Below are 23,076 nucleotides of genomic sequence, written 5' to 3'. Positions count from 1 at the left end.
AAGGGCACACCAACGAAGCCTGAGTAACCACCTGCAGTCGCCGTAGCCGCATCGGCATGGATGACGACAAATCGGGTAACGTGCACCGCTTCTAAAAGTGTTATAGCACTTCAATTTGATGCCTCCGCTGAGGTAGGGTATTCTATTAAAGCAGCTTTCTTCTGAACTGCCCAAAGTGACCTGTAGACTGCTCCTGGGGATAGTTGTGCAATCAATTTTTTATTTCGATGTCTCTACTGAAGAAACTGTCTAATGCAGCTTTTGTTCTAAACTGCCTAAAGATCATTGGACTGCTCATGGGAATGGTGACGCACGGTAAGTACAGGAGCGTTACTCTATACTGATGAGAAACGAACGAACGAGAGCTGTCGTGCAATCGGCACGTTTAATACATACAAACAGATAGCTCGCGCTGCAGTGCACTGAAAGTTCGTTTTTCGTCATATAAAGTGACCCCCCAGACACTATCTTAAGGGTCATGACACATCGGCAGATTCCAGCTTTGAGTCTTTTCTTTTCTCGGCTGTGAGCAAAGTGAATCCCACCGGCGAGTGTTCAACCTAAAAGCACTGAGCTAATTCCTGATTTCGTGAAAGTCGCTGTTGCTATACCATACCGCTTCACAAGTTACCGAATTTATTATGATCCTACTGTCGGGTGATCATGATCGGTGTGTCCTCGTGGTTTCTGAGTGGCACCATATTAGCTGTCTTCCTTATGTCCCAGTGGATTCTGAGTGTGTATCCGAGCTCTTTGTTGAAAAATGCGTGAACCTCCTACGTAGCAGCTGTCTACTAGTTGTGTATCGAATAAATCAAGTAACGGTGCTCTTGCACGAGACGACTACCTTTTGGTAAAATTATAACTTCCACTATTCTGGGAACATGCATATACCTACTGTGTATCACATCACGTGTAGCCGCAGCCCTACTCAATGTACGGGGCTAGATAATAAACAATGGCAGTCGTCATTAAATTTCTATGAATTTCGAAGGTCATCATTTGGAGCACAATCCAAAAGGTGAAAGTACCTATTCATGCCTAAACGGCTTCTCTAATGAAGATGTATTTTTAATTCGATTCTGGCGCAAACGTTTCATAACTATTTTTCAACACTGTATCTGCTGAAACTACTTAGACTGACTGGTTAAGATGCAGACGTGCCGTTTTCACAATTCCATTTTGAGTAATCCTCAACTGTTTTATGGATCTTTCAGTTAGTTACGTCACTAGTTACCAAGTAAAAAATTACTTGTGTCATGCTCGTACTCGCATCTCATTTAGGAGCTCTCTGGCCTCTAGCTGAAGGCTAGAACTGGTATATATATATATATATATATATATATATATATATAGATATATATATATATATATATGTACTAGTTTAGTAGAGATATATATATATATATATATATATATATATATCTCTACTAAACTAGTACAGAGTTATAACCGGGCAGCGGTGACGTGGTAGCTGCTTGATTTTTTAGAGTTTGCTGAAAACTTTCTAAATAAGTAATAATTATTAGTCATAATATTAACTCTTCGCAGTTCTTTCAAAATGCAATACCAGGTCGCTGAAGTAGGTAACCTTCCTTAGCTGGACAACAACAACAACAAGCCTTTTTGTTTTAAAGAATGTCACAGTTATTCGCCGTTCTACTGTCATATCGATGTCCAAGGACTTTTTCTTGGGTATAGCTAACTACCTAAGTTTACCTATAGATAGCCGCAAGCTATCTGCTGTTGGCGAACTGTCAATTAATAGTCTGATTGATAAGTCAGGCTCGAGGTGGCTCGTCCAACTGTCCATGTTCCCGCCACCATGATTGTTGCTTCCACAGATTAGAGAGTCTATGTTGGCTGTCGTTGCATCAGGTCTGATCAGGTACAACTAACATCTTTACGTACCATCTTTATTTAATCGAGCTATTTTATTTTGTTTTATTTAGGTTGACTTAATGGTTTCAGAATCGAACCTACAACAATGTAAGTAGGTACCTACCTACGTACCTTTGAAGTTGCAACAAGGCGAAGCCTTAAGGTTTTGGCCGAGACCTGCCCTTAGTGTTGACGAACATACCTAAAGATGACCTTGTTAATGTTTTTCATATGAAGTACTGAACATTTTACTTATCCTGGTGGCATGACTGATCATTTACTTACCCAGTTAAAACATGTTAGCCGGGTTTCATTTATCAACTATTATAAATGTTATTGTTGTGTTAATCAATCTTTATTAATTGATGTCATCTACCAAGGAATGCTGCCAGAGCTCATAATATTCACACATGATGATACAGAATGATAGTAGCCCACAAAATCGGTGCAAAGGCTTATAAAATAACTTTCCTTCCTAGTAGGACTGCACAGGAACTCGTTAACCACCGAGTTAGTTAGAATACAAAATTAGACTGTGTGTTACTTGTCAATCTAGAATATGAATATAGTGACCTGCATCATGTTTTGAAAAACTGAATACTTAGTTATCCGCCAGTGTCACAGCCTTCATCTAATCTTTTCCAGTAGCTGATGAGGCTGAGATATTTAGTAAAATTATCTTCCCTTCAAGCACCACTCCTCGTTCCAAGGACTAGATGCCGCGCCAGGTGTTGCAGGCCGTGTCGTCGTACAGGGCTGACTGAGCAGGTCCTCGAGGCTCCAGGGTCGGCTGCTGCATTTCTGAGGTCAGTCCAGAATTACATACCCTAGTCAGCATGTGCTGACCTGAGGCCCAGCGGCCTGGATCGATATTCTACATTTTACAGCTTTTAAATATTGTTGCAAAGTATTTCACTGGTTCCATCCATTCGGCTAGTGTATGTTAAAAATATTGCCTTGACAATAACAAGATTTTGATCAATAATTACTTATAAGTATTGCTTTCGAAGAGGCACTGTGTGTATCCATATGTATAAATACCTACCTATATGTATAGGTACATACCTTCCATAACTTTCTGACAAGTCAGGAATAATAAGGAAGTACTTAAGTCTTATGTATACTTATACCTTTCTTTTTAGTATATCTATTACCTAGAAATCTATGCATTATAAATTTATAGATTCAAATATTTATCTGCTGATATACTCATCAGTAGCTTATGGGTCACAGTTGGTTTTCTCTCCACCATGCGATAATAAACACATCTCACAATGTTTAACTAGGTTTCAGATAGGCTCAGACTACATAATAGACGCATTTTTCCTGAAATAAAAATGACATATTATGTATCTAGCCTATCTGAAACCTAGTCATTTCTGCATGGTGATATTACAACTGAGGCGCGCGGGCGACTCACTCTATTTATATAGGCACCCGCACCTTGCAAATTAAAGGTGGAGAGAAAAATGGACTTTATTTAACTGTCACTGTGACCCTTATGATGCCGAACACGGAGAAAGTCGAAACGCCATATCTCCCACAATGTTTAACTAGGTTTCAGATAGGCTAGATACATAATATGTCATTTTTATTTCAGGAAAAATGCGTCTATTTAAAAATCATTTATTAAATAAAATACAAAATTCATTAAACATAAAATCCACCCTAGCTTCGTCAAAAATAAAATACAAAAAAAAAAACAAACAAACAAACAAAACACAACTTACTTAGCTAAATAAACCACCCCAGGACGCACCCGACCCAAAAGTCCCCATAACGCTAGCTGCGTTGCCGCGCTGCACGGCAAGGGAGATCCTCTGTGCCAGGTACGCCCCAGAGCGGTAGTCAAAACCGCGGCTCCTCAAGCGTCGCCCAATCTCCCTGACGAACTGCCTCCCCTGTTCCCCCCAAACCCCAGTGGTCTCAATGGCAAGAGGCACAAAAATATAGCCACCCGCAATCAACTGGCCGTATTTGACGCACTTCTGTCGTGCAGCCGTCTCGGCAGCCGCACCCACCGTGCCAGCAGTGGACCCCACGTGGGACGGGGCAAATGTGCAGACGCATGTGGCGTCCCAGAGCAGGCACCGACCTTTCTCCCACGGTATCAAGGTGAGACCGTCCGGACGCCTCCCACCACTGCGACTCAACCCCGGCGGCTCAAGAACCACCGGAATGTCAGCAGAAATGAGAGCCCTCCGAACGATATCATTTATTGCGTGATGCCGTGAGATTCTGCCTGCACTTCGGACACAATGAAGCCCATGGCGCCCCTGCACGTCAACGTTTGCACCACAAACACAGCGATGCGGCTGACATACGTCACAGCCCAGACGAAGTGCCACCGCCACACGCAAGGAATTGTCATCTAACAAAGTCCCTAAGTGCGGCGATGGCAAAGCGTGAAGCCACAGCCCGGACTCAGGGCGGGATACAGCCAGCAGACGCGCACGCTCAGCCCCCGAGCTATGCCCTAGGAGGCCATCGAGGGATACTCGGCAGATCTCCTCATCCCAAGCGCGCTGTCGCTCGGGAAAGTCGGGATCATCACAGGCAGGACAACGAGCACGCCAGAGACTCAAGGCCTCTTCAGCGAACGGAATGCTAAAGTCATCACCATTGACTTGTAAGATACGAGTGACTAACTCCAACACCCCGCTCGCCGAGGCCAGAAAAGCCGGCAGCTCGATGTCCTGAAGGCGACGAATGCCCAAACCCCCATGCCTGATGGGTAGTGCCGCCTGAGACCACTGGAGGTCTGACATCCCCACGTTGAGAACACTCTCAAGCAACTCTCTGAGCATGTTATCATACCTCAAGGACTCCTCTCCGCACAGCCAGACCGGCGCAGTACGAAGAGTATATGTCAGCCTTGGGATGGACAAACAGCTGCGCAAAATGGTTAGAGCCACATGCGCAGAGAGCTGCTTGAGGTGGGGCTTAGTGTCTGTCAAATTCCTGAGTTTGGAAATGATGACCCCAGGAACACCCTCAGCAAAGATGGGAGCACCCAGAAGAGTGAAGTCCGATTTGACTAACAAATTCACCCCCGGGACCGCGGCTTCCACTCACATGCGGGTATCGCTAGGCAGCTGCCCCGAACATGGAAACAGCTCGCATTTCTGTGTGTTCAAGCACAGTCCCAAGTTACTGAGACCCTGTTTCAGGGTCTCAATTCAATTCAATTCAATTTATTTATTTCAGATTAACAAGATCCATAGTTGTTAGTATGTACAATTTATTCTTAAGAGCTAGTGTTAGTATACATGGCGAATATAATAATAATATTGGAATAATTAAATTTGTACTACTTTAATAATAATACCTTTATCAGATAGGGCCAACCTCTGTATGGAGTTTCATCCACCTCTGCATCAGTCAATGTCAGCCAAAACTACCTCTGGGCTGCCCCCCAAGGTACCATCATCTAGATACCACACGTTGAGAGGAGAGCGCAAGTGAGCCACCACATCTTGGGTGGCCAGGCTAAAGATCAAAGGGCCTAAAGGATCGCCCTGTTGAACACCCACCCTTGACTCCACCAGGCTATCACCATAGAATAAATTACTTGGTTTCGAATAGCACTGATGGAGAAAAGGGTACAGCGCTGGGGTATGATCTCTAACCCGCGCCAAAATTATGTCCCTCTCAACCGTGTTAAAGGCGTTCCTGAGGTCGACCTTGATGATCACGTCATCCGAACCATCGCGGGAAAACGCGAAAGACCGCGTCGCGTGTATAGCAGCCTCACAGCCCAAGGGTACGCCAAAACCCAACTGATGAGGCTGCAAACGCTGGGACATAACGTCTCTCACTGCGGCACACCCCAGCTTGGCGACTAAACGCCGGAGTACACTGCCCACCGCGATGGGTCGGATGCCGCCGTCCTTCTTTTTTAAAGCACACAGGGAAGCGCCATATAAAAACGGGCAAACTTCCCTGTTGACCAAACCTCTGAGCAGGAAATTTGACAGATTGCAAATAGATTGCAGCAGAGTGGCACCGTTGTCTCCAGCGCCTGACGACGTCAACTCCTTCAGCAGTTCGGGCCGAATACCGTCTAGCCCCGCCGCAGAGCCATTATTAAATGAGCCAATAGCACGCGCAACATCACCCACCTCCACAACCAGGTATTCATCAGACGAGGCAGGCTCAGGCGGGAAATTCAAAGGACGTCCAGGCGCCGGGTGCTTGAGGCGTAAAGCCTCTAATGTCTCCTCGTTGTTCTCCGCAATGGAGCAGTCAGACAAGAGGATTCTTACCGCGCCGCTTAGATCCCCATCATGGACCTTGGTTTCCACAGCTCTGTAAAGTGCGCGGCGGCCAACCACTACATTCGACGGTGCCACATTTTGTGAAAGCGAGTCGCCCAAATCGCTAGCCAAAATATTGGCCTTTACTTTTGAGGTCAGGGATCGACTTTTATCGCCAGGGCATGGGACTCTCAAGCAGGTATAAGAGAAACTAAGCAGGGCGTACCAATCACCGGTATCATTCGACTGCACACATCTCTCAATTAATTGAGATAATTTACTCGCCGCCAAACTTCTCGCACCTTTCGGGACATGTTTCAACACGCGAACATTTCTGCGTAATTGAGAAAGATTGCCCAGCGCTGATTGTGGACTTTGTGGCAAGGACTAGGCATCAATATCAACAGTGAAAGCATATTGTCATTTTATTTTGATAAAAAAATGCACATACGTCTATATGACATGGCGATAATTATTTGAATGCGCCCCACTGATTCTTATACGCCGTCTATACGCCTCTCTGACATGGCGAAATTATTGAAATGCGTCCTACTGATGTTTATACGCCGTCTATACGCCTTTTTGACACGACACAAAATTATTGATACATCGTATACGCCTTTATGTTATTTATGAATATCTCAAAATCTAGTTTACTGAAAATTTCAAAAAAATTACAGAACGTGTATTACTAGTATAGGAATCGATTGGCATGAAAAACGCAAAATCGATTTTTTGCGCTTACGCGCCCCTTTGCCATGAAGCCCGCGATATATAGAATTATACCTACATTGACTCCTACTAGGAATCGTTCTCATTACTAATGACAAACCTATCTGGTTTAATGGCATTTTCATAGCTAACCAATAAAAGTATAGTATTATAAATAAATATGAAAAAATGTCCACCAACCCGCACTAGGCCAGCGTGGTGGACTAGGCCTAAACCCTTCCTTGGAAGGAGACCCGTGCCCCAGCAGTGGGGACGTGATGGGTCGTGATGATAAATAACTATAATTAAACAAATCGCAACAGCAATCCAGAATACGTCGGTGGCGCCGCGCGGTCTCCGAAACCGAATCAATTATCGTCTCGTGTTGGTAAACAACCAGCACGAGTCACGTGGCATGTGCGGGGCTGAGGGCTACACCAGCTTGACAAGAAACAAATGAAATAAAACCGGGAAATACACTCCCGGGCAATGAAAAAGTTCCATTCAGAAAATAAACAAAATGCGGAAAAATCTAACTAAATGACGCCTTCTGCAATGTTTAAGTACATGTAATGGGGCATCAGAATATTAGCAATTAAAAACGTAAGCATTTTGTTCAAATATCCGATTAAATGTTTTAAAAAAATTTGGCTATTTCGTGTCTGCATTTTGTAAGTGGAACTGTTTCTTTGCTCGTGAGTGTAATTAGCCCTTCTCCCACTACGCGACTCTCAAGCGACGCAACTGCGACGTTTGTTTATTCGAAACCAACATCTCCTCTCCTCTCCGCTTTGGTGGAAACCGGGCCTTAAGTTAACCACTCTGAGGTCATTTCGTAATCACTCCGCATCCGTCTCGACCAATCAACTTTAGACCCGACAGGTACCAAAAATTACAAAGAATCAAAATTATCCAAGTTTTAAAATGTGACCTGGACCGTAGCAGAGGAAGAATGGGAAAAGTCTTGTAGAGAGTCACATTAATTTTAATTGTGCTTTATATTCTTATTCTGTAACATCCTATACTTAACTTGAAAAATGTTTTAAACCCCCTGTATATAGGTTGTGTGTTTTCAGTGAATGTGTCCGCGCAGACTCGACGCCCGCGGCGAGGGTAGCTAGTTCGATTCCCAACGGAGGCATCTATTACTCACTGAGAATTTTCACTAAGAAATATGACCATGGGTTGTTTACTTGTAATTCCTTATAGAGTATGGCAGTAGGGAAGCCTATACAGAAAACTATTGTTGATATTTTTGTTGTTCTTCTTGATACTTCCCTATAAAATAACTTGTTTCTGACTCATGAACTTCAAATCCAAGATAAACAGTTTTTTCATATCTTGAAGTGCGCGTCTTGCGCCCCGTGCTAGCCCTGCAGGACGGCTGAATATAGATTGACTGACTTTATTTTGAGTACCTACTTCTTAAAATATTTTCCATGGGCAGGACCGAAGTTCATGCTTATAGGTGCCTTAACTCAAGTAGGAAAATTGGCGTAACATTGTACTTTTTTCTCCCCAACCTTACAGAGTTCCTTAGCGACTACACAACCATAACCTAACCAAAATATGTACCGAGAGCTGTCAGAGCAAGCCTGCTCTGACCAGGAGCTGGCATTTCCTACAAAACCTCCCCAGTTTGTAGCAAGTTGCCCAGTAAATCAGTTTTATTTACAGTACGCTTGGGACGCGTCTGAATGGCGGGGGCGGTTCCGCTAATAGATTTCTGGCTGTTTTGTGCCGTTGGGTAATGAACAGGGTGTCAGGGTGGTATTGTAATCCGCAAAGTATTCGGAAAAACTTTTGTAAATCGCAATAAAATATAAAAGTTTTCAATAGAACACTGTGTCAATGTTGCAATAGGTAAGTATAAACGAATAGCGAATCATCATCAACCCTTATTGATCAGCTTTTACCACTTCCACTCAGTCATGAATCAGGACACATTCATCATCGCATCACCTCACATTCCCAGTAGGTAACGTCTAAAAATAGCCTTTGAACAGTGGTCCTGGTCAACTTAATAAAATGGAACTGTACGCATAAGTTACTTGGAAAGTCACTTACCAATGTCAATCAATACTCGACTTCCGCATTCTATTCAGCCATCCGACTCTCTAGAAATCAAGATACCTACCTAATTAATCTATAATCGAATCCCGATCCCCAATATCAATCCACCTAGATCAACGACAGACACTGAACCCCTCATAATGCTCTGACTCATTCCCCATTTACCCACATTTACCCTTTCAAATGTTACCCATTTACCCGGGGTAAAACGATTAGCGGAATTGTCCCTTCGGTGTTTGCTATAAATTAAGTCCCCTGACAGTTTTATCTGGTATTGCGGGGAGACAGGGGCTTTTGATCGCAATCTTTTTCATCTGTCCAAATAGTCATCAGGCGTCGCCGGACCGCGCTTAACGGTTACCGGTTTCCGACGACTACCGGAAAAATTAAAAAACAAACTTGGTTATAAAAAACAAATAACGAGAGAAATTAAAAAGCTAAATATCCTTGCAGCCGAAGGTTGTAATAAAAAAAAAACGCTTTACCGGATAAGGCCGCCAATTTTGTACCTATGTGTTTATTCATAAGTTAGATAGGTACATAACTAACTTATTTTCTTGTTAACAAGTGGAAAATGCATAACTTGATGTAAATTCTTACTTTTTTATTATTTTTTGCGAGTTGGTGATACTAAACAGCTCAAGAAACATGCTATACTTCTGGCTGGAGTATATAATAAATATTATATACCTATCTAGTCCCTTTACCTATCTACCTAAAACGATACGATAACATCATCAGAAAACTCCCCATTGAAATAAAGTGAAACACATTTATTGCAATATACCTAATTGTTTCTGTGTGTGTGTGTGTGTGTAATAAATTTATTTTCTATAATACAAACCTTAAATACCAAAAAAAACATAACCAGTTTTGTGTGCAATTAAAATGGAATCTATCTATATTACATCTATCTTTACCAATACCTTACTATGTATTTTCAAAAAAACGCGCAAAAACAACAACGTTAATTAAAGCAAGCATCTCAAAGAAACAAATAAATCTTGAAAACCGAAATCGGAAACCGTAATCCGAGTAACCCATTGTGAGAAACGTTGGACTCGCCACAACGGCTTTTAAACCGTTAAAATGCCTTCTCATTTCAAACTGTCCGGCAAGATCTGATAGCTCACAACTTTGAAATTGGAACCATTTAAGATCATTCAGAGATATTGAAATGAAATACCGGCCGCTTTTCAACCGAAATAATTCGAATTTAGAAACGGTTTCGTTTTAGCGGTAATGGTGGCTCTTTCTTTTGAGTCTTTTAGGGTACGGTGTTTAGGTTATCTCTGGGAATCTCAAAATTGAAAGTTTACAAGATTATTTCTGCGTAATGAAAGTTTAATTTCAGGGGATGGCTGCCAAAGAATCACCGGTCAAATTTTGATGAAACACACAAAAAATTCTACATTTACCTGTCCAATACAATACAATACTCTTTATTTACACTAAAAAACATAGAAAATATGCACAGTACAAAAAATAAAAACAGTACAAAAAGGAGGCCTTATAGCTTACATCAATCTCTACCAGACTACCTTTGGATGGAAGAGAGAGTTTAAAAATAGTTAGGAGGTTATAAACAAAAAAATGATAACCCTCCTTTTCGCTTCGCCGTAGTCGGGTAATTAAACACTGTGTTTCAGGATCACACATTCAAAACAAAACCATTAACTCTGAAACGTACAACCCATGCTTCATTTTCATTTGTTTTTCAATCGGCGGAATCCGAAACAATATTCTCCAACCTCTCTTGACGGAATTCTTTAATATTCCACGTTGGTCTCAGTGATTTTTCAGCATCTGTTCCGTAGATGCAGTTTTTCAGTCTCGGCACGTACCTCCTGGCTGCATGCCGGATCCGTTACTTCCGTTTCCGTAAGGTGTAGGCAGTTATAGTAAAACCAACGATAACGACCTAACGATGTAAGAGAGTCGAGATGCGCGTAGGTCGTTAGGCTTTGAAGCGTATCTTGTGTCTGTTTCTTGTATTCTTTTTGGCTGCTGAAAAGGTTTAGGGGTGTTATTGTGAACAGATTAGCAAATCATGGTAACTTGCTGGTTTTACGCACACTAATATGTATTGTGTCAGGAATTTAAAATATACAAAAAGGAAATAACGAGAAAATTTACTTCAGTCATATGAATAACTAGCTTTTCCCATGAGCTTCTTCGCTTCGCCTTAAAAAGTTTTCCCGGAGGAATACCGGGATAAAAAGTAGCCTATGTTCTTTCTCAGGTCAATCAATCATTTATTCAATTCACAATAATAAATTGTATCTGAATGTCACTTAAAAATACTTACAACTAAAAACTAAATCAAGAAAAATTAAAATATAAATTGTTGCATGCAGTACATATTTACACTTAATAGTATTGAATAAATAAATTGTAGTTATAAATTAGAGTAAATTAATAATAAATAAAAAAAAAAATTATAATAATTATGAAGTTAATACAATTAAAATGTCAAAATCAATCATGCATATTGATATATTCATCTAATGTGTAGAAGCACTTTTCCAACAAGAAGGCACGCAAACCGTTTTCAAACCTTGTGACATTGTCAATTTGTTTTAAGTCGATTGGAAGCTTGTTATATATCTAGAACATTTATGTACCTATACCAAATTTCATTCAAATCCGTTCAGTAGTTTTGGCGTGAAAGAGTAACAAACAGACACAGTTACTTTCGCATTTATAATATTTGTTAGGATTAGGATGCCATAAGGCTCAAGGTCATGTAGCTATCTTATATACCTCGTTTCAGTTTAGACGAATCCTGTGACGTTATGGACACGTTTTGAGTACCTATTTCATTTTTTCTATCACGATACATACCTACTACTTTTTGAAATATTTGTTTTCGAAATAAATACATATGTGGGGACATCTCACACACGGCCATCCGACCCCAAGCTAGGTAGAACCTGTGTTATGGCTGTAGGACAGCTGATATATCTACACAAATACATAGATAGATACATATTTAATAATATAAACGACAAGCAGACACAAGGCAACACACACATGCTCATCTCACAAATGTTTGCCCTGGGCGGGATTCGAACCCGCGGCCCTCAGCTTCGGAAGCAGCTTCACTACCGCCTTAGCAACGGTGCCGTCCGAAAATTACTGACTTATCTCGTTCCAGCTAGGATAATTCCTGTGAGAGTTCACAATTATTATTTTCCGAATGACGCACAAATAATATTGCGAAATCTGTGTGAATTGCTTTTTATTGAATACGACTCATACAATCTGGATTCTGGATATCTCTAAAACAGCAAAACTCAAACGTCTCCATAACGTCACAAGAATCATCTTAACTGAATCGAGGTATAGGAGTGTGAGTCTGAGTACCCTATAGTATATATCGCACCTAACTCAAAATTTTGGGATTTTGACTTTTTGAGCTGGACCGACTTAAAACTCACTGCTCAACAAAATGGCTGTCTATCAGCCAAATTCCATAAACATGAATTATAAAAGTTAGACACCAGATGCAAAAAAGTGAAAAATCACTCACCCATTTTAGTTTCCCCATAAAGTCGGTTTTTTAAGTTACGTCATTATTGCACTAAAGGTGCGATATATACTATAGTAACATGTAAAACCTAACCCTAGAGAGTGTAACTCCACACAAAACAAATTCACGTTTATTTACTAACAGAAACTAGTCGACAGATTGCAAGTTGCTTAGACTCGCTCCGTGCTGGACGGAGCAAGCCCTAGCTTAGATTGGATTAGCACTAGATTCCGCACAGACGTCTAGGTCTTGTACTCGGGACTGTTCGACATGGTATGTACTCTGTGTACCTACCTAGGAAGTCTTGGTGATTGAGATGTTATAAATGAATTCCTTCTTTATGATTAAGAAGGAATAAAAAAAAATAGTCGTAAAAAATCTTAAATAATAGACCCATAAGTTTAAACCAGTATCAAATATCTGCCCGAGCCGGGGATCGAACCCGGGACCTTCAGTATAGGAGTCAGGGGCACTAATCAATACACCATACGGTGTCATAAGGTAGGCAGTAGGTATATGTATTAAACCCCAAATGAGGGCTCTCGGGCTTAGAGTTCAGAAAGTAAAAGGTCAAACTTTCTTATGTCGCCCCGGGAGACCTACTCTCAATCTACGGTTATTGAAGTCACACAAAAGTTTGGTATCTTAGTAAAGATATTGTATTGAAATATTGATTGAAATTTTATACATTATTGTAGTTGATTCCGGCTCCGCCAGTTTAAATTTAGGCAACAATGATGTCGATTCTGAAGGTAGAAATTCTAAATTTAGAGCTGTCAAAACCTTAATTTCTTTGTTTAAAATTCGACTCTATGATTGTTTTCGTAAATGTCATTTTATGCTAGCAAATTTTTTAGTTTGACAGCGTTAAAATTAGAATTTCTGCCCTCAGAATCGACATAATTATTTGATTATTTAAATTTTTAAAGGAGAATGGCCATTTCTCTAAGGCTCCATGACCTGCCAGAGCAGCCATTGATGAAACATAATATACTGATGTGTAGCCCATGACTACAGTATATTCTGGTGTAAATTTTATTATTATGAGGCATGGAAGAACGAAGATATAGGTGCTGAAAGATCAAGTCCTTGTAGTGACTAAATGTTTCCCTATACTAAGTTTTTTTAAACGTGGTTTAGATTTTTTAAATATTTTTCCCTCATTTCGTCATTTGAATAAAAATAGGTGTGGTTCGTGGCTGCAAAGCGGGTCAGATTTGGCCATTCTCATTTATCGAACATCTTACTCTTTTCGAGTTAGGTATTTTTGTGATTACAGTACCTGGTCCTTACATGTTAATGTCGTAATCTTAATTAAAAAGTATACACAATTAAATTTAATATTAAAAACCTAAACATTTCGAGAAAACTACGAATACAAAATTAAATGTTAAAGGTATTCATGGTTATTTTAAGCTTATTAGCCAAAAATATATTTATGTGGGTAAACTAAGATAAATAATAAAACCTGATTTAAATTTAATTTAAATGTGGGCGTCGAATCACGAATTCTAAATTAATTAATTATAACTTTTATAACACTCGCCTACGCTACGCAAAACAAAACAAAATGTGTTTGACATTTAACTGCTAATTTGTTTGGTTTTTAGAGTCTAGATTAAGGAGGAGTTCAACGGAAAATTACTTATTGGCATATATACATATGCACTCACGACTGTAATCCCCGAAGGGGTAGTCAGAGGTGGCTCACAATCGAGCCACCCACTTTTCGCAGCACATTTGTACTCACGTGATAGGTTGCGAACCATATCTCCGTTTTGGGACAAGTACAATGCACTTAGGATACACATCTAGAATCTAGATGTGCAGGTTTCCTCACGATGTTTTCCATTCAATTTCAATTCAATTCAAAAATATTTTATTCATGTGAAGCTTACGACTAAGGTACATACATGCTTATGAGCCCCAAGCTAGAATGTAGCTTATGTGGGCAAACGCTCATATCAAGTTTCAATGTTATAGGTAATTTTAACAGTTAAATTATGTTATGTAGGTTTTAACTAAGATGTAGTTTAACACAGGTAAGTATGCATATGCCATGATATACAATCACATAGGTACTCTAAAAATAACACGGTATTCAGAAAAGTAATAAATTATAACGACTGAACAAAAAAATGTTTAAGTACTTTTTTTTTCTTATTGTTATTGAAAGGTTTAACATTTGAGACATCTGTTGGTAATTGGTTAAATAATTTAGGCACAAGATAATTTTTGGTTCTAGACCCATACACATTGTTGACGCGGGGTACCGAGAGCCGTCCCGCACGTCTTGCACTACGCTTACAGGTGAATTTTATTTTATATTTGTCCGACCAATATTCTTCTTTAATTATCTCTAAGTTAGCTTTTTTATCTGCTGGTATTATTTTAAATTTTCTATATAGGTGATCGTACTGTCCGTTACATTGTTTTCGTGTATTTTTATCCAATAATAGTTTTAAGAATCTAGTTTGTAAGTTAGTTAATACCATCACCTGGTATTACTGAGCACGTGGTATTATTGTACTTAAACTCCTAAATTGAAAACACAATTCACAATTCATTGGTACAGTCCAGGATTTGAACCCAAGATTGAGAGCACGAGGCCTTAGCCATTACGCCACCACCACTCTTCTTATTTAGTAAAGTAATTTACTTTGCTAATTGTACCAACTTATAAAAAGTTATACTTAGATGGTTTTTTTTAAAGACCGTACATTACCGACAAGCTTTGAAAGACTGATTCACTTAAGCGCCTCTATTCTTCCCTACAACAAAGGAGTTTTTATTGTATTCTACTTTACGCCCGTTTTTCAGGCGAGTGGCCTGAAATAATATTGAGGTCGCATTTATTTGCTAGTGTGTGAAAAGACTGAAAAGTAAGTTATAAAGTTACTTAACATTAGTTTTACACGGTGATGGAGTTTCTGAAACTGGGAACAGTTTTATGTTACTTTTCGGATTAGAACTGAATTTTGCAATACTTTTACATAGAATTTTGAAATTCAAATTACATTTCGGAATTTTCCACTTTATATGTTTCATCTATGGAGTATAAAGAGTGGTATAGTAAGCCAAAATAAATAAATAAATAAAGTAAGCGACTTGTTTCTTGTGAAAAAAAAATGAGGACAGAAATTGCGTATTTATAGTGACGTTTATTTACGTCGATAACGAACACGGAAGACGTAAGACAGCAGTGTCAGAAAGTTCATATACATCTTCAGTTTTTTTACTTTGCCATCACACTAGTTACTATTGCAAAGTTAGCTTTGTTCGACTCTGTATTAGAAGTGAACACCCTGTATTTCAGATTGTGGTAGGTCACACTAAAACATTGACTGCCTATCATTAAGATTTCAGCGATTGTCTACAATCGACTGAGCTCATAAATTATTCTTGTGCAATCGCCGACTGATGTATTATGAAAATGGTTAGTTTGACTGCTAACCAGCTAGGTTTATAGCCATTCAGTAATTTATGGTGAAAATAATTTAATTCGTATCGTGATAAAAAGCATAGGTGAGCATGCTTTTAGCATTAAGTCCACCTAATTGTACATAATTACTTTTGTATATTGTGCAATGAAGAATAAATAAATAAAAATAAATAAATAAATAGGGACTTTGAATGGTAACCCCATTAAAAGTCAAAAGCGGGTCGCTTGCAAGTCACCTCTGAGAGTATTACAGCAGGTCTAGTACAGGTTTGATAGTATGTCGAAAACTATAAAAGTTTACGTTTTCTCACATACTAAGTGTCGCCTCTAATGGAAACTATCATGAAACTTTTGACAGGTACTGTATGCAGATGACAGGAAAAAACGTAAACTTTTTTTCATTTTCATAAATAGCAAGCCCGTACTAGAGGGTCAGTAGTCGTGAGCATTATAAAAAAAGTTTCGTCATCATCATCATCAGCCAATAAAATCATCCACTGCTGGACATAGGCCTCTTCCAAGGAGCGCCACAACACTCAGTCCTCGGCCTTCCTCACCCAACCACCGGCTACCCGCCAAGGTCGTCAGTCTAGCGGGCAGGAGGGCGTCCCACGCTGCGTTTGCCTGTTCGTTAAAAAAAAGTTTACTTACAATTTTTTCTTTTGTTTCAGGCGATTACTCGTTGGACATCAGAGATGTGACTCTGGACGATGATGCCAAGTATCAGTGCCAAGTCAGCTCCGGACCAAGAGGTAAGCATTTGCCACTCTGAGTGTGTTTCATGCAAATCGGTTCAGCCGTTTGAAAAATATTAGCAAGTTTTTATACTTGAAAACTTCCACTCGGTTCCTCTTTTTGCAATTAATGTGAAGAAGAAGAGAAGTGTATAAGCGTTGTAATATAAATATATTACACTCACGAGAAATGGAAAGGTTCCAGTGATTATAGGACCAAAATACTCCTAAACTGAAAAGCCAGCTTAATGACGCCGTCTACAACATTCATCATCATCATCATCACGACCTATCAGGTCCTTACTGCTAAGGCACGGGTCTCCTTACAATGATGGAAGGTTTTTAGGCCTAGTCACCCATACTGGCCTAGTGAACCCGACACTTGTGCTGAAAGTGTTGGCATTTTGAAAGGTGGAATTTTGTCATTGCTAGCGAGTGTATCTGTCGCAGGCATCTGGTTAAATCTCCTTTTTGGTTGAATCACTAGCGCGTTCATTGGATGGCGCTACTCAATTGTATGACTAGGCCGAACGTTGATTGTACAAGCGTCACAAAACGTCCAACTAGTTGGCGGACTTAAAATCAGTCAGGTGGTGAATAAAACAAATGCTCCACCAGATATGGCGTCTAAAAGGTAACAGCTGACACAAAAAGCACCTGTATTGTTATTTTTTGCAAATAAGTTAGCTTTAAAGTGCGTTATTTGTGTTAAAATAATGTGACAACATGGATTTACCTATTATAGTATTATTACGCCGCCGGCGGATAGTTTCAAAGAAAAAATCGTGGCGAAACTGGACAATTATGAACAACAATATCAAGGTACGTTTATTGTTATTGTTTACTTAATTTGTGAGATCAGAGCTTTACATTCAACGACATGACGTGTTGTCCTTTAGCCATACAATTGAGTAGCGCCACCCAATGAACACGCTAGTGATTCAACCAAAAAGGAGATTCAACCAGGTGTCTGCGACATATCTATAATATCTCTAAATGTCCTTTTCATTTCGCCCACATCTGGTAAAATAACGTTTAAATTAAAACCCAAGACGGCGGTTTCCTTCCAAAAACCAATTATGAATTAAACATATCTGTAACTTTTCTTTCGGTTAAAATAAACAACAAAAATCTGGGCTTGAATAAAACATAAAATGTTTCATTTGAGGTTAATTCTATTGTAATGAGAGACGACGTCAAAGTCAATGTCGAATATGTTATTTTGCTAAAACGAACGTTCGGAAGAATGAATGCCACTGAATATACACTCACGAGCAATGAAAAAGAGTAATAGTTATAATTTCTAGTTTATACAGTGCGAGCTAGCGTACGAGTCAGCCTTCCGAGTAGCTGCACTGCAGTAACTCGCACTGTTTGGACGTAACTTACGAGTAACTCGTTCGTACGAGTTGGTCAGTAGCTCGCATCCGAGTTACTTCAACATTTTTTGTTTTTACTCGCCTGCTCGCCCGGCAGCAACTCGCCCATGACAGCGGCCGTCGCTCGCATCGTTTGGACGCGTTCGGCAGTAGCTCGCCAGAGCCAGCTGGACAGTTGTGAGTGGAACCCGTGTTTTTTGTGTACTACGCCGCGACTCGACTCAGCCTGGGACTGGGTGTCGTGTAGACAGCAAAGGCGAGCCGAGCTACTGGCGTACGAGTACAAAAACCGAGTAGCTGTCTACTGGCCAGGCAGCAGCTCGCACTGTGTAAACGAGCCTTAAGAAATGTCGTGTCGACACCAAATAAACCCAAAAATTTGAACAGAATATTTAGGTGTTGTATTGTACTGTATTTATTTATTTAACCAAAATAATGCTTAAAAACTAATATTTACAATATCAGCCAAACAACTGAGCTGTTTATCGGCTGGTAATAGTTGATAATATATTATTCAGATGCGCTGTTAAACAGTACTTCAGTATTGCAGACAGCGTCATGAAGCTAGCCTTTTCCATATAGATAATTAGGTGCTATTGGTGCACTGGACAAATAATTGTAAAATTTTACGTCGATTAAACCATTTGAATTTGAATTTGAATCTGGAACTTTTTCATTGCTCGTGAGTGTTAACATAAGATAAGATATTCTTTATTTGTACACAAAAATATGGACAACATTACAAAACTTAATCTAACACATATGTATCTTATCGCCTAAAGTGATTTCTTCGATTAAAGTGTTTTTTTTTATTTCACAACAAACATGTTGATGAGAAAATTGTGTTGTTATTTTTTACCGCCAGGAGGTAAAAAATTACTCTACATTGGAAGCGGTGGTAGCTCAGTGGAGCGGTGGTAGCTCAGTCGGGTAAGCGCCCGCTTCTCACGCCAGAGGTGCGGGTTCGAATCCTTGCGCTGACATTGTACCAATGGATTCTTTGAATTTAAGTACAATGTATAGCATCGCTCTTACGGTGAAGGAAAACATCGTGTGGAAACCGGCATACCTAGATTTAGCACATCTAGGTATGTGAACATACCAACCCGCAGTGGACCAGCGTGGTGGGAAATGGTCCAAGCTTAGGAAGGCAGTTTAGGCCTTGGGGATATGCACAAAGGTTCCACTCGAGAGAGCCAGGTGCAGGTACTTATACCACCACATAGAATAGAATAGACTCTACATTGGAATTGCCCTAAATAGTTTATATAGCTTGGCAGCTTAGCTTAAATGGAAGCGAACGGGCAAGAAATAGCTAAAATTCCACCTTCACATACATATATGTTTGAGCTCGTTAAAAATTTCGGATAATCTGCTTTACGGGTTCTGGGAATAAGCTGGTTTTTCTTTTAGTTCGTTTGCCGTTCGAACGAAATCCAATTTTGAGACGTACCACGCTGTCTATTTGAAAATGTTTCTGCTAGACTTTAGTTTTTGTGTGTTTTTTGTCCTAAACGCAAGCTAAATATGGTTTAGATAATGTGCTTAATGAAAATTGGATTAAGGGCCACTTGTACAAACATATACTGTGATACCACAAAATACTTTAACACTGTTTAACTAGTGTTTAAAATGAAATTTGCCAGATTTTGTAGGCGTTTGACAGCGCTAAACACCTGTTAAATATTGTCTTAGTTTTTGTGGTAAGGCCCATTAAATCTAGATTTAGGGCCACTTGCAGAAACATATTAAATCTAGATTTAGTGTCAAATGTCGATTTAAGAAACGACAGTCCATATAAAATTTGACACTAAATCAAGATTTTACACTAAATCTAGATTTTATATGTTTCTGCAAGTGGCCCTTAGTGTCAATTCTCGATTTAAGAAACGTCAATCCATACAAATTTATCGCTTAAATCGATTTAATATGTTTGTGCAAGTTGCCCTAAAACATGAGAAAAGTACATATTGCCTACCAAATAACTGTCGAATATGACAGAAATATAATGCAGTGTTTCATGTATACGACACGATATCTCCAAAGTCGGTTAGAGCATAACCAGGGAGTAGTGGTTGACTTTTGACACATCTGTCATGAATTTTATATGGAGATGACGTTTAATTTATAAATCAATCCCTGTCGGTTAGATAACCGACTATGGAGAAATTGAAACTAAGGCCTTGTTTCACAATGTCTGGTTAGTGGCTACCTGTGAGATAAAATACATGCTGTCACTGTCAAAAAAATAATAACAGAAAGTGACAGCATGTACTTTATCTCACAGGTAGCCACTAACCAGACATTGTGGAACAGGGCCTAAGAATAAGATCATATTTTCAAAGTAGGCAATAAATACTATTCCAAAATTTAAAATTACGAAACCGGCACATCGCTATACGCCCAACAATAAAGTAGGTACGAAGCTAAAATTCCGCGAATGTCCTTTGTGAATAAGCCACGTAGAAACGATGGGATTCTGGAGTTAAATAGTATTTTCTTAAATATCACAAATACACGGACAAAAGGCGTTTGGATAGCCATCTGCTAAAAAGCTAATTTAATTTAATATTAGCGAGGCATTATGGAAAGTTTGGTGCGCTGTGCTACTCGACCAGACGAAATTGTGTCTCTCGTGTTTTTGATTATGAATTTGCATATGACCAAAATAATTAACTATAACAATATATTTAGTTAATCTTTATGCGCATGAACGCATCAAGTACGACGTCCAGCAGTGAACTGCTATAGGCTGATGATGATGATGATGATGTGAATGATTTGAAACCGTGGCATCTCCAATGAAATTACGCCAACTTACATACGTTACACTACCACAGCTGAAAAAAAATATTTTGAATGATGAAGTGTATTTCTAGTTTGGTCGAGTAACACTTTTGTGTTTTGATACAGGGTGCTTTGAAAAGGTGAAATGGAGTGAAAATTATTTGCGTAACAGATCAAATATAAAAAGGTTCTTAAGATTAAGTGGCTGTAGTTGAGATAATGTTTAAGCCAACCTGGCTTATGGCGGGTTGGGAGATATTTTTTATTCATAAAAATACAAAGACGAAGAAGAAATCTTTGTCTATGGAAACGGATCCTATCCCTTATTAACATGTAGGCACCTTATTATGCACCAAAACATAACATAGGTATTTAATATCATGTAAGTACCTAAGTATTTACCTAATACATACTTGATACATTAAATATGTAACTAAACTATATAAAGTGACTTACATGCGGTCAGTGAGATATTTTTGCATGCTTATTTTAAATACAAGTTGCAAAATTTAATTATTTAGGTAGTCTAGTAACTTTGAGAACGCACGTATACTTAATCAAAATTCACAGAAGACCACAAAAAAGTTGTCGCCACAAAAAATCTCCAATAATTTGTAGACGCCACACACTCATTACAAATTCATAGCCACGCCACACATGGATCATCTTACCCACTTGCTTTTTTACTTTTTCTTTCGCAAACAGAAGTTCCCGCCGCAGATTATCATAGACTTCATTATGGTTTTTTTCTCCGCTCGCAGAATCCGATCGTGTGTATCCAGGCTCGACAAATATGGCGATATCGCTGCGCCAATTTATTAAAATGCAAATTGCGATGTTCGTCGTAAATTGACCTGTTAGCGCGGGAACGCCTTACGCGGCCGCCATTTTGTTTCGCCTTGCTCATTATTTCTGCCCTGTCACCCTGTGACGTCATCGACGTTCCGTTCCACTCTACGATTGAGATGCAAATTACTGCCGAAGCGTTCTGTTGTAAAACACGACTCAGTGTTGCCACTTTAGTTTTAGTAAAGCGGGCAGTTGAAGAACTTTAAAGGGCTAGATTCGCCTTCTTCTTCTTCAATCCCGCTACTCCTTCAAGGAGTCTGGGGCTGAAACCAGGCGCTTCCATCCTTCTCTGTCGGTGGCCAGCAAGTTGAGCTCTGGCCACAACTTCCCTTTCTCTTGGGCCTCGCTGAATATGGACCGCTTCCAGGTATGAGCTGGTCGACCAGGTCGCCTTGAACCGCCCTGGGGTTTCTAGATTGGTCCAAGAAAAAAAAAATGGTTACGTGAAGCAACAACTACCAAGAGAAGACTCGCTGTGAAATAATACATTATTTATTGATTTTAATTTCGATGTAGGTGATTTTTAGTTTGAATTGCAATCGAATAATTAACGATATAAATCAAAATCTTTAGGACACAACACTTGAAAGTTTTAGCATGGCGCAAATTAAACAACGATTTCATCTACAGTAAAAAGGGCTAGCTCTAGCCTCAATAAGGCTAAGCTGGCAACACTACCGAAGCGTTCGGATTTAAAACGCGACTTTCTATGCCATAGACTCGGCAGAGTTTGTGTTTTCTGAGCGCGCTAAAAAGTAAAACTTCGTTGTCTATGAACGCGCAAGAAGTTGAGCGGAAACGGAAAGAGTCTAGTGCAAAGGGGGTACTTCTAGAATTTAAAGCAACCAAAGTTTGTTGCTGGGTGCAAATTGTTTTGTTGTGCTTTTGGAAGTGCAAAGCTTATTAACGCTGCAACATTTTACAACTACATGATAAGGTCTTCTTCTTTTTAGGGCCTGTTTCACAATAGTAATGTAACCTGTTGGGTAAAATTTATGCTGTCACCGTCTGTAATTATTATTATTATCTCTGTTTTAGACAATGAAAGCATGCCTTTTATCCCACAGGTGGCCATTATCCAGATCTTTTAAAACAGGTTCTTAGGCTTTTCCTTATTCATAAACATAACATAAACATAAACATATCTTTATTGTAATAAGTAAAAACATACAAAGTGGGGTAGCCCTGGTTCCTAAACTAGGGTGACCTGTGTGTCAGGAACCAGTTCCTTCCAAACAGTGAACAATTCTAGTTAAGTATTACAATTATTGACATACAAAATTAATGTGTTTTGGCAGAGTTTAAGTGGGTTAGTAATTTTATAAGTAAAATATCTAAGTATGTATATTAATTAAAGTTAATGTAGATAATGTGTACTGAGTAAAGTTACAAATGATTCAATACGAGCACTGGTAATGTTAGCTAATATGGT

The 23,076-nt window shown here is 39.4% G+C and overlaps 1 protein-coding gene across 1 annotated transcript in view; it reads left to right on the top strand.

The window, feature by feature from the left end:
• Positions 1–23,076, top strand: part of LOC105385572 (irregular chiasm C-roughest protein) — a 285,368-nt gene that overhangs the window by 101,538 nt on the left and 160,754 nt on the right. The window contains exon 4 of the mRNA XM_048632241.1: positions 16,567–16,647. Within this exon, the coding sequence (XP_048488198.1) occupies positions 16,567–16,647 (81 nt within the window). The remainder of the gene's footprint in view (positions 1–16,566; positions 16,648–23,076) is intronic.

This window comes from Plutella xylostella, chromosome 31 (genome assembly GCF_932276165.1).
Source record: "Plutella xylostella chromosome 31, ilPluXylo3.1, whole genome shotgun sequence".
Taxonomy (NCBI): Eukaryota; Metazoa; Arthropoda; class Insecta; order Lepidoptera; family Plutellidae; genus Plutella; species Plutella xylostella.
The sequence above is the reverse complement of the archived record's forward strand: the minus strand, read 5'-3'. Positions and strand labels throughout refer to the sequence as shown.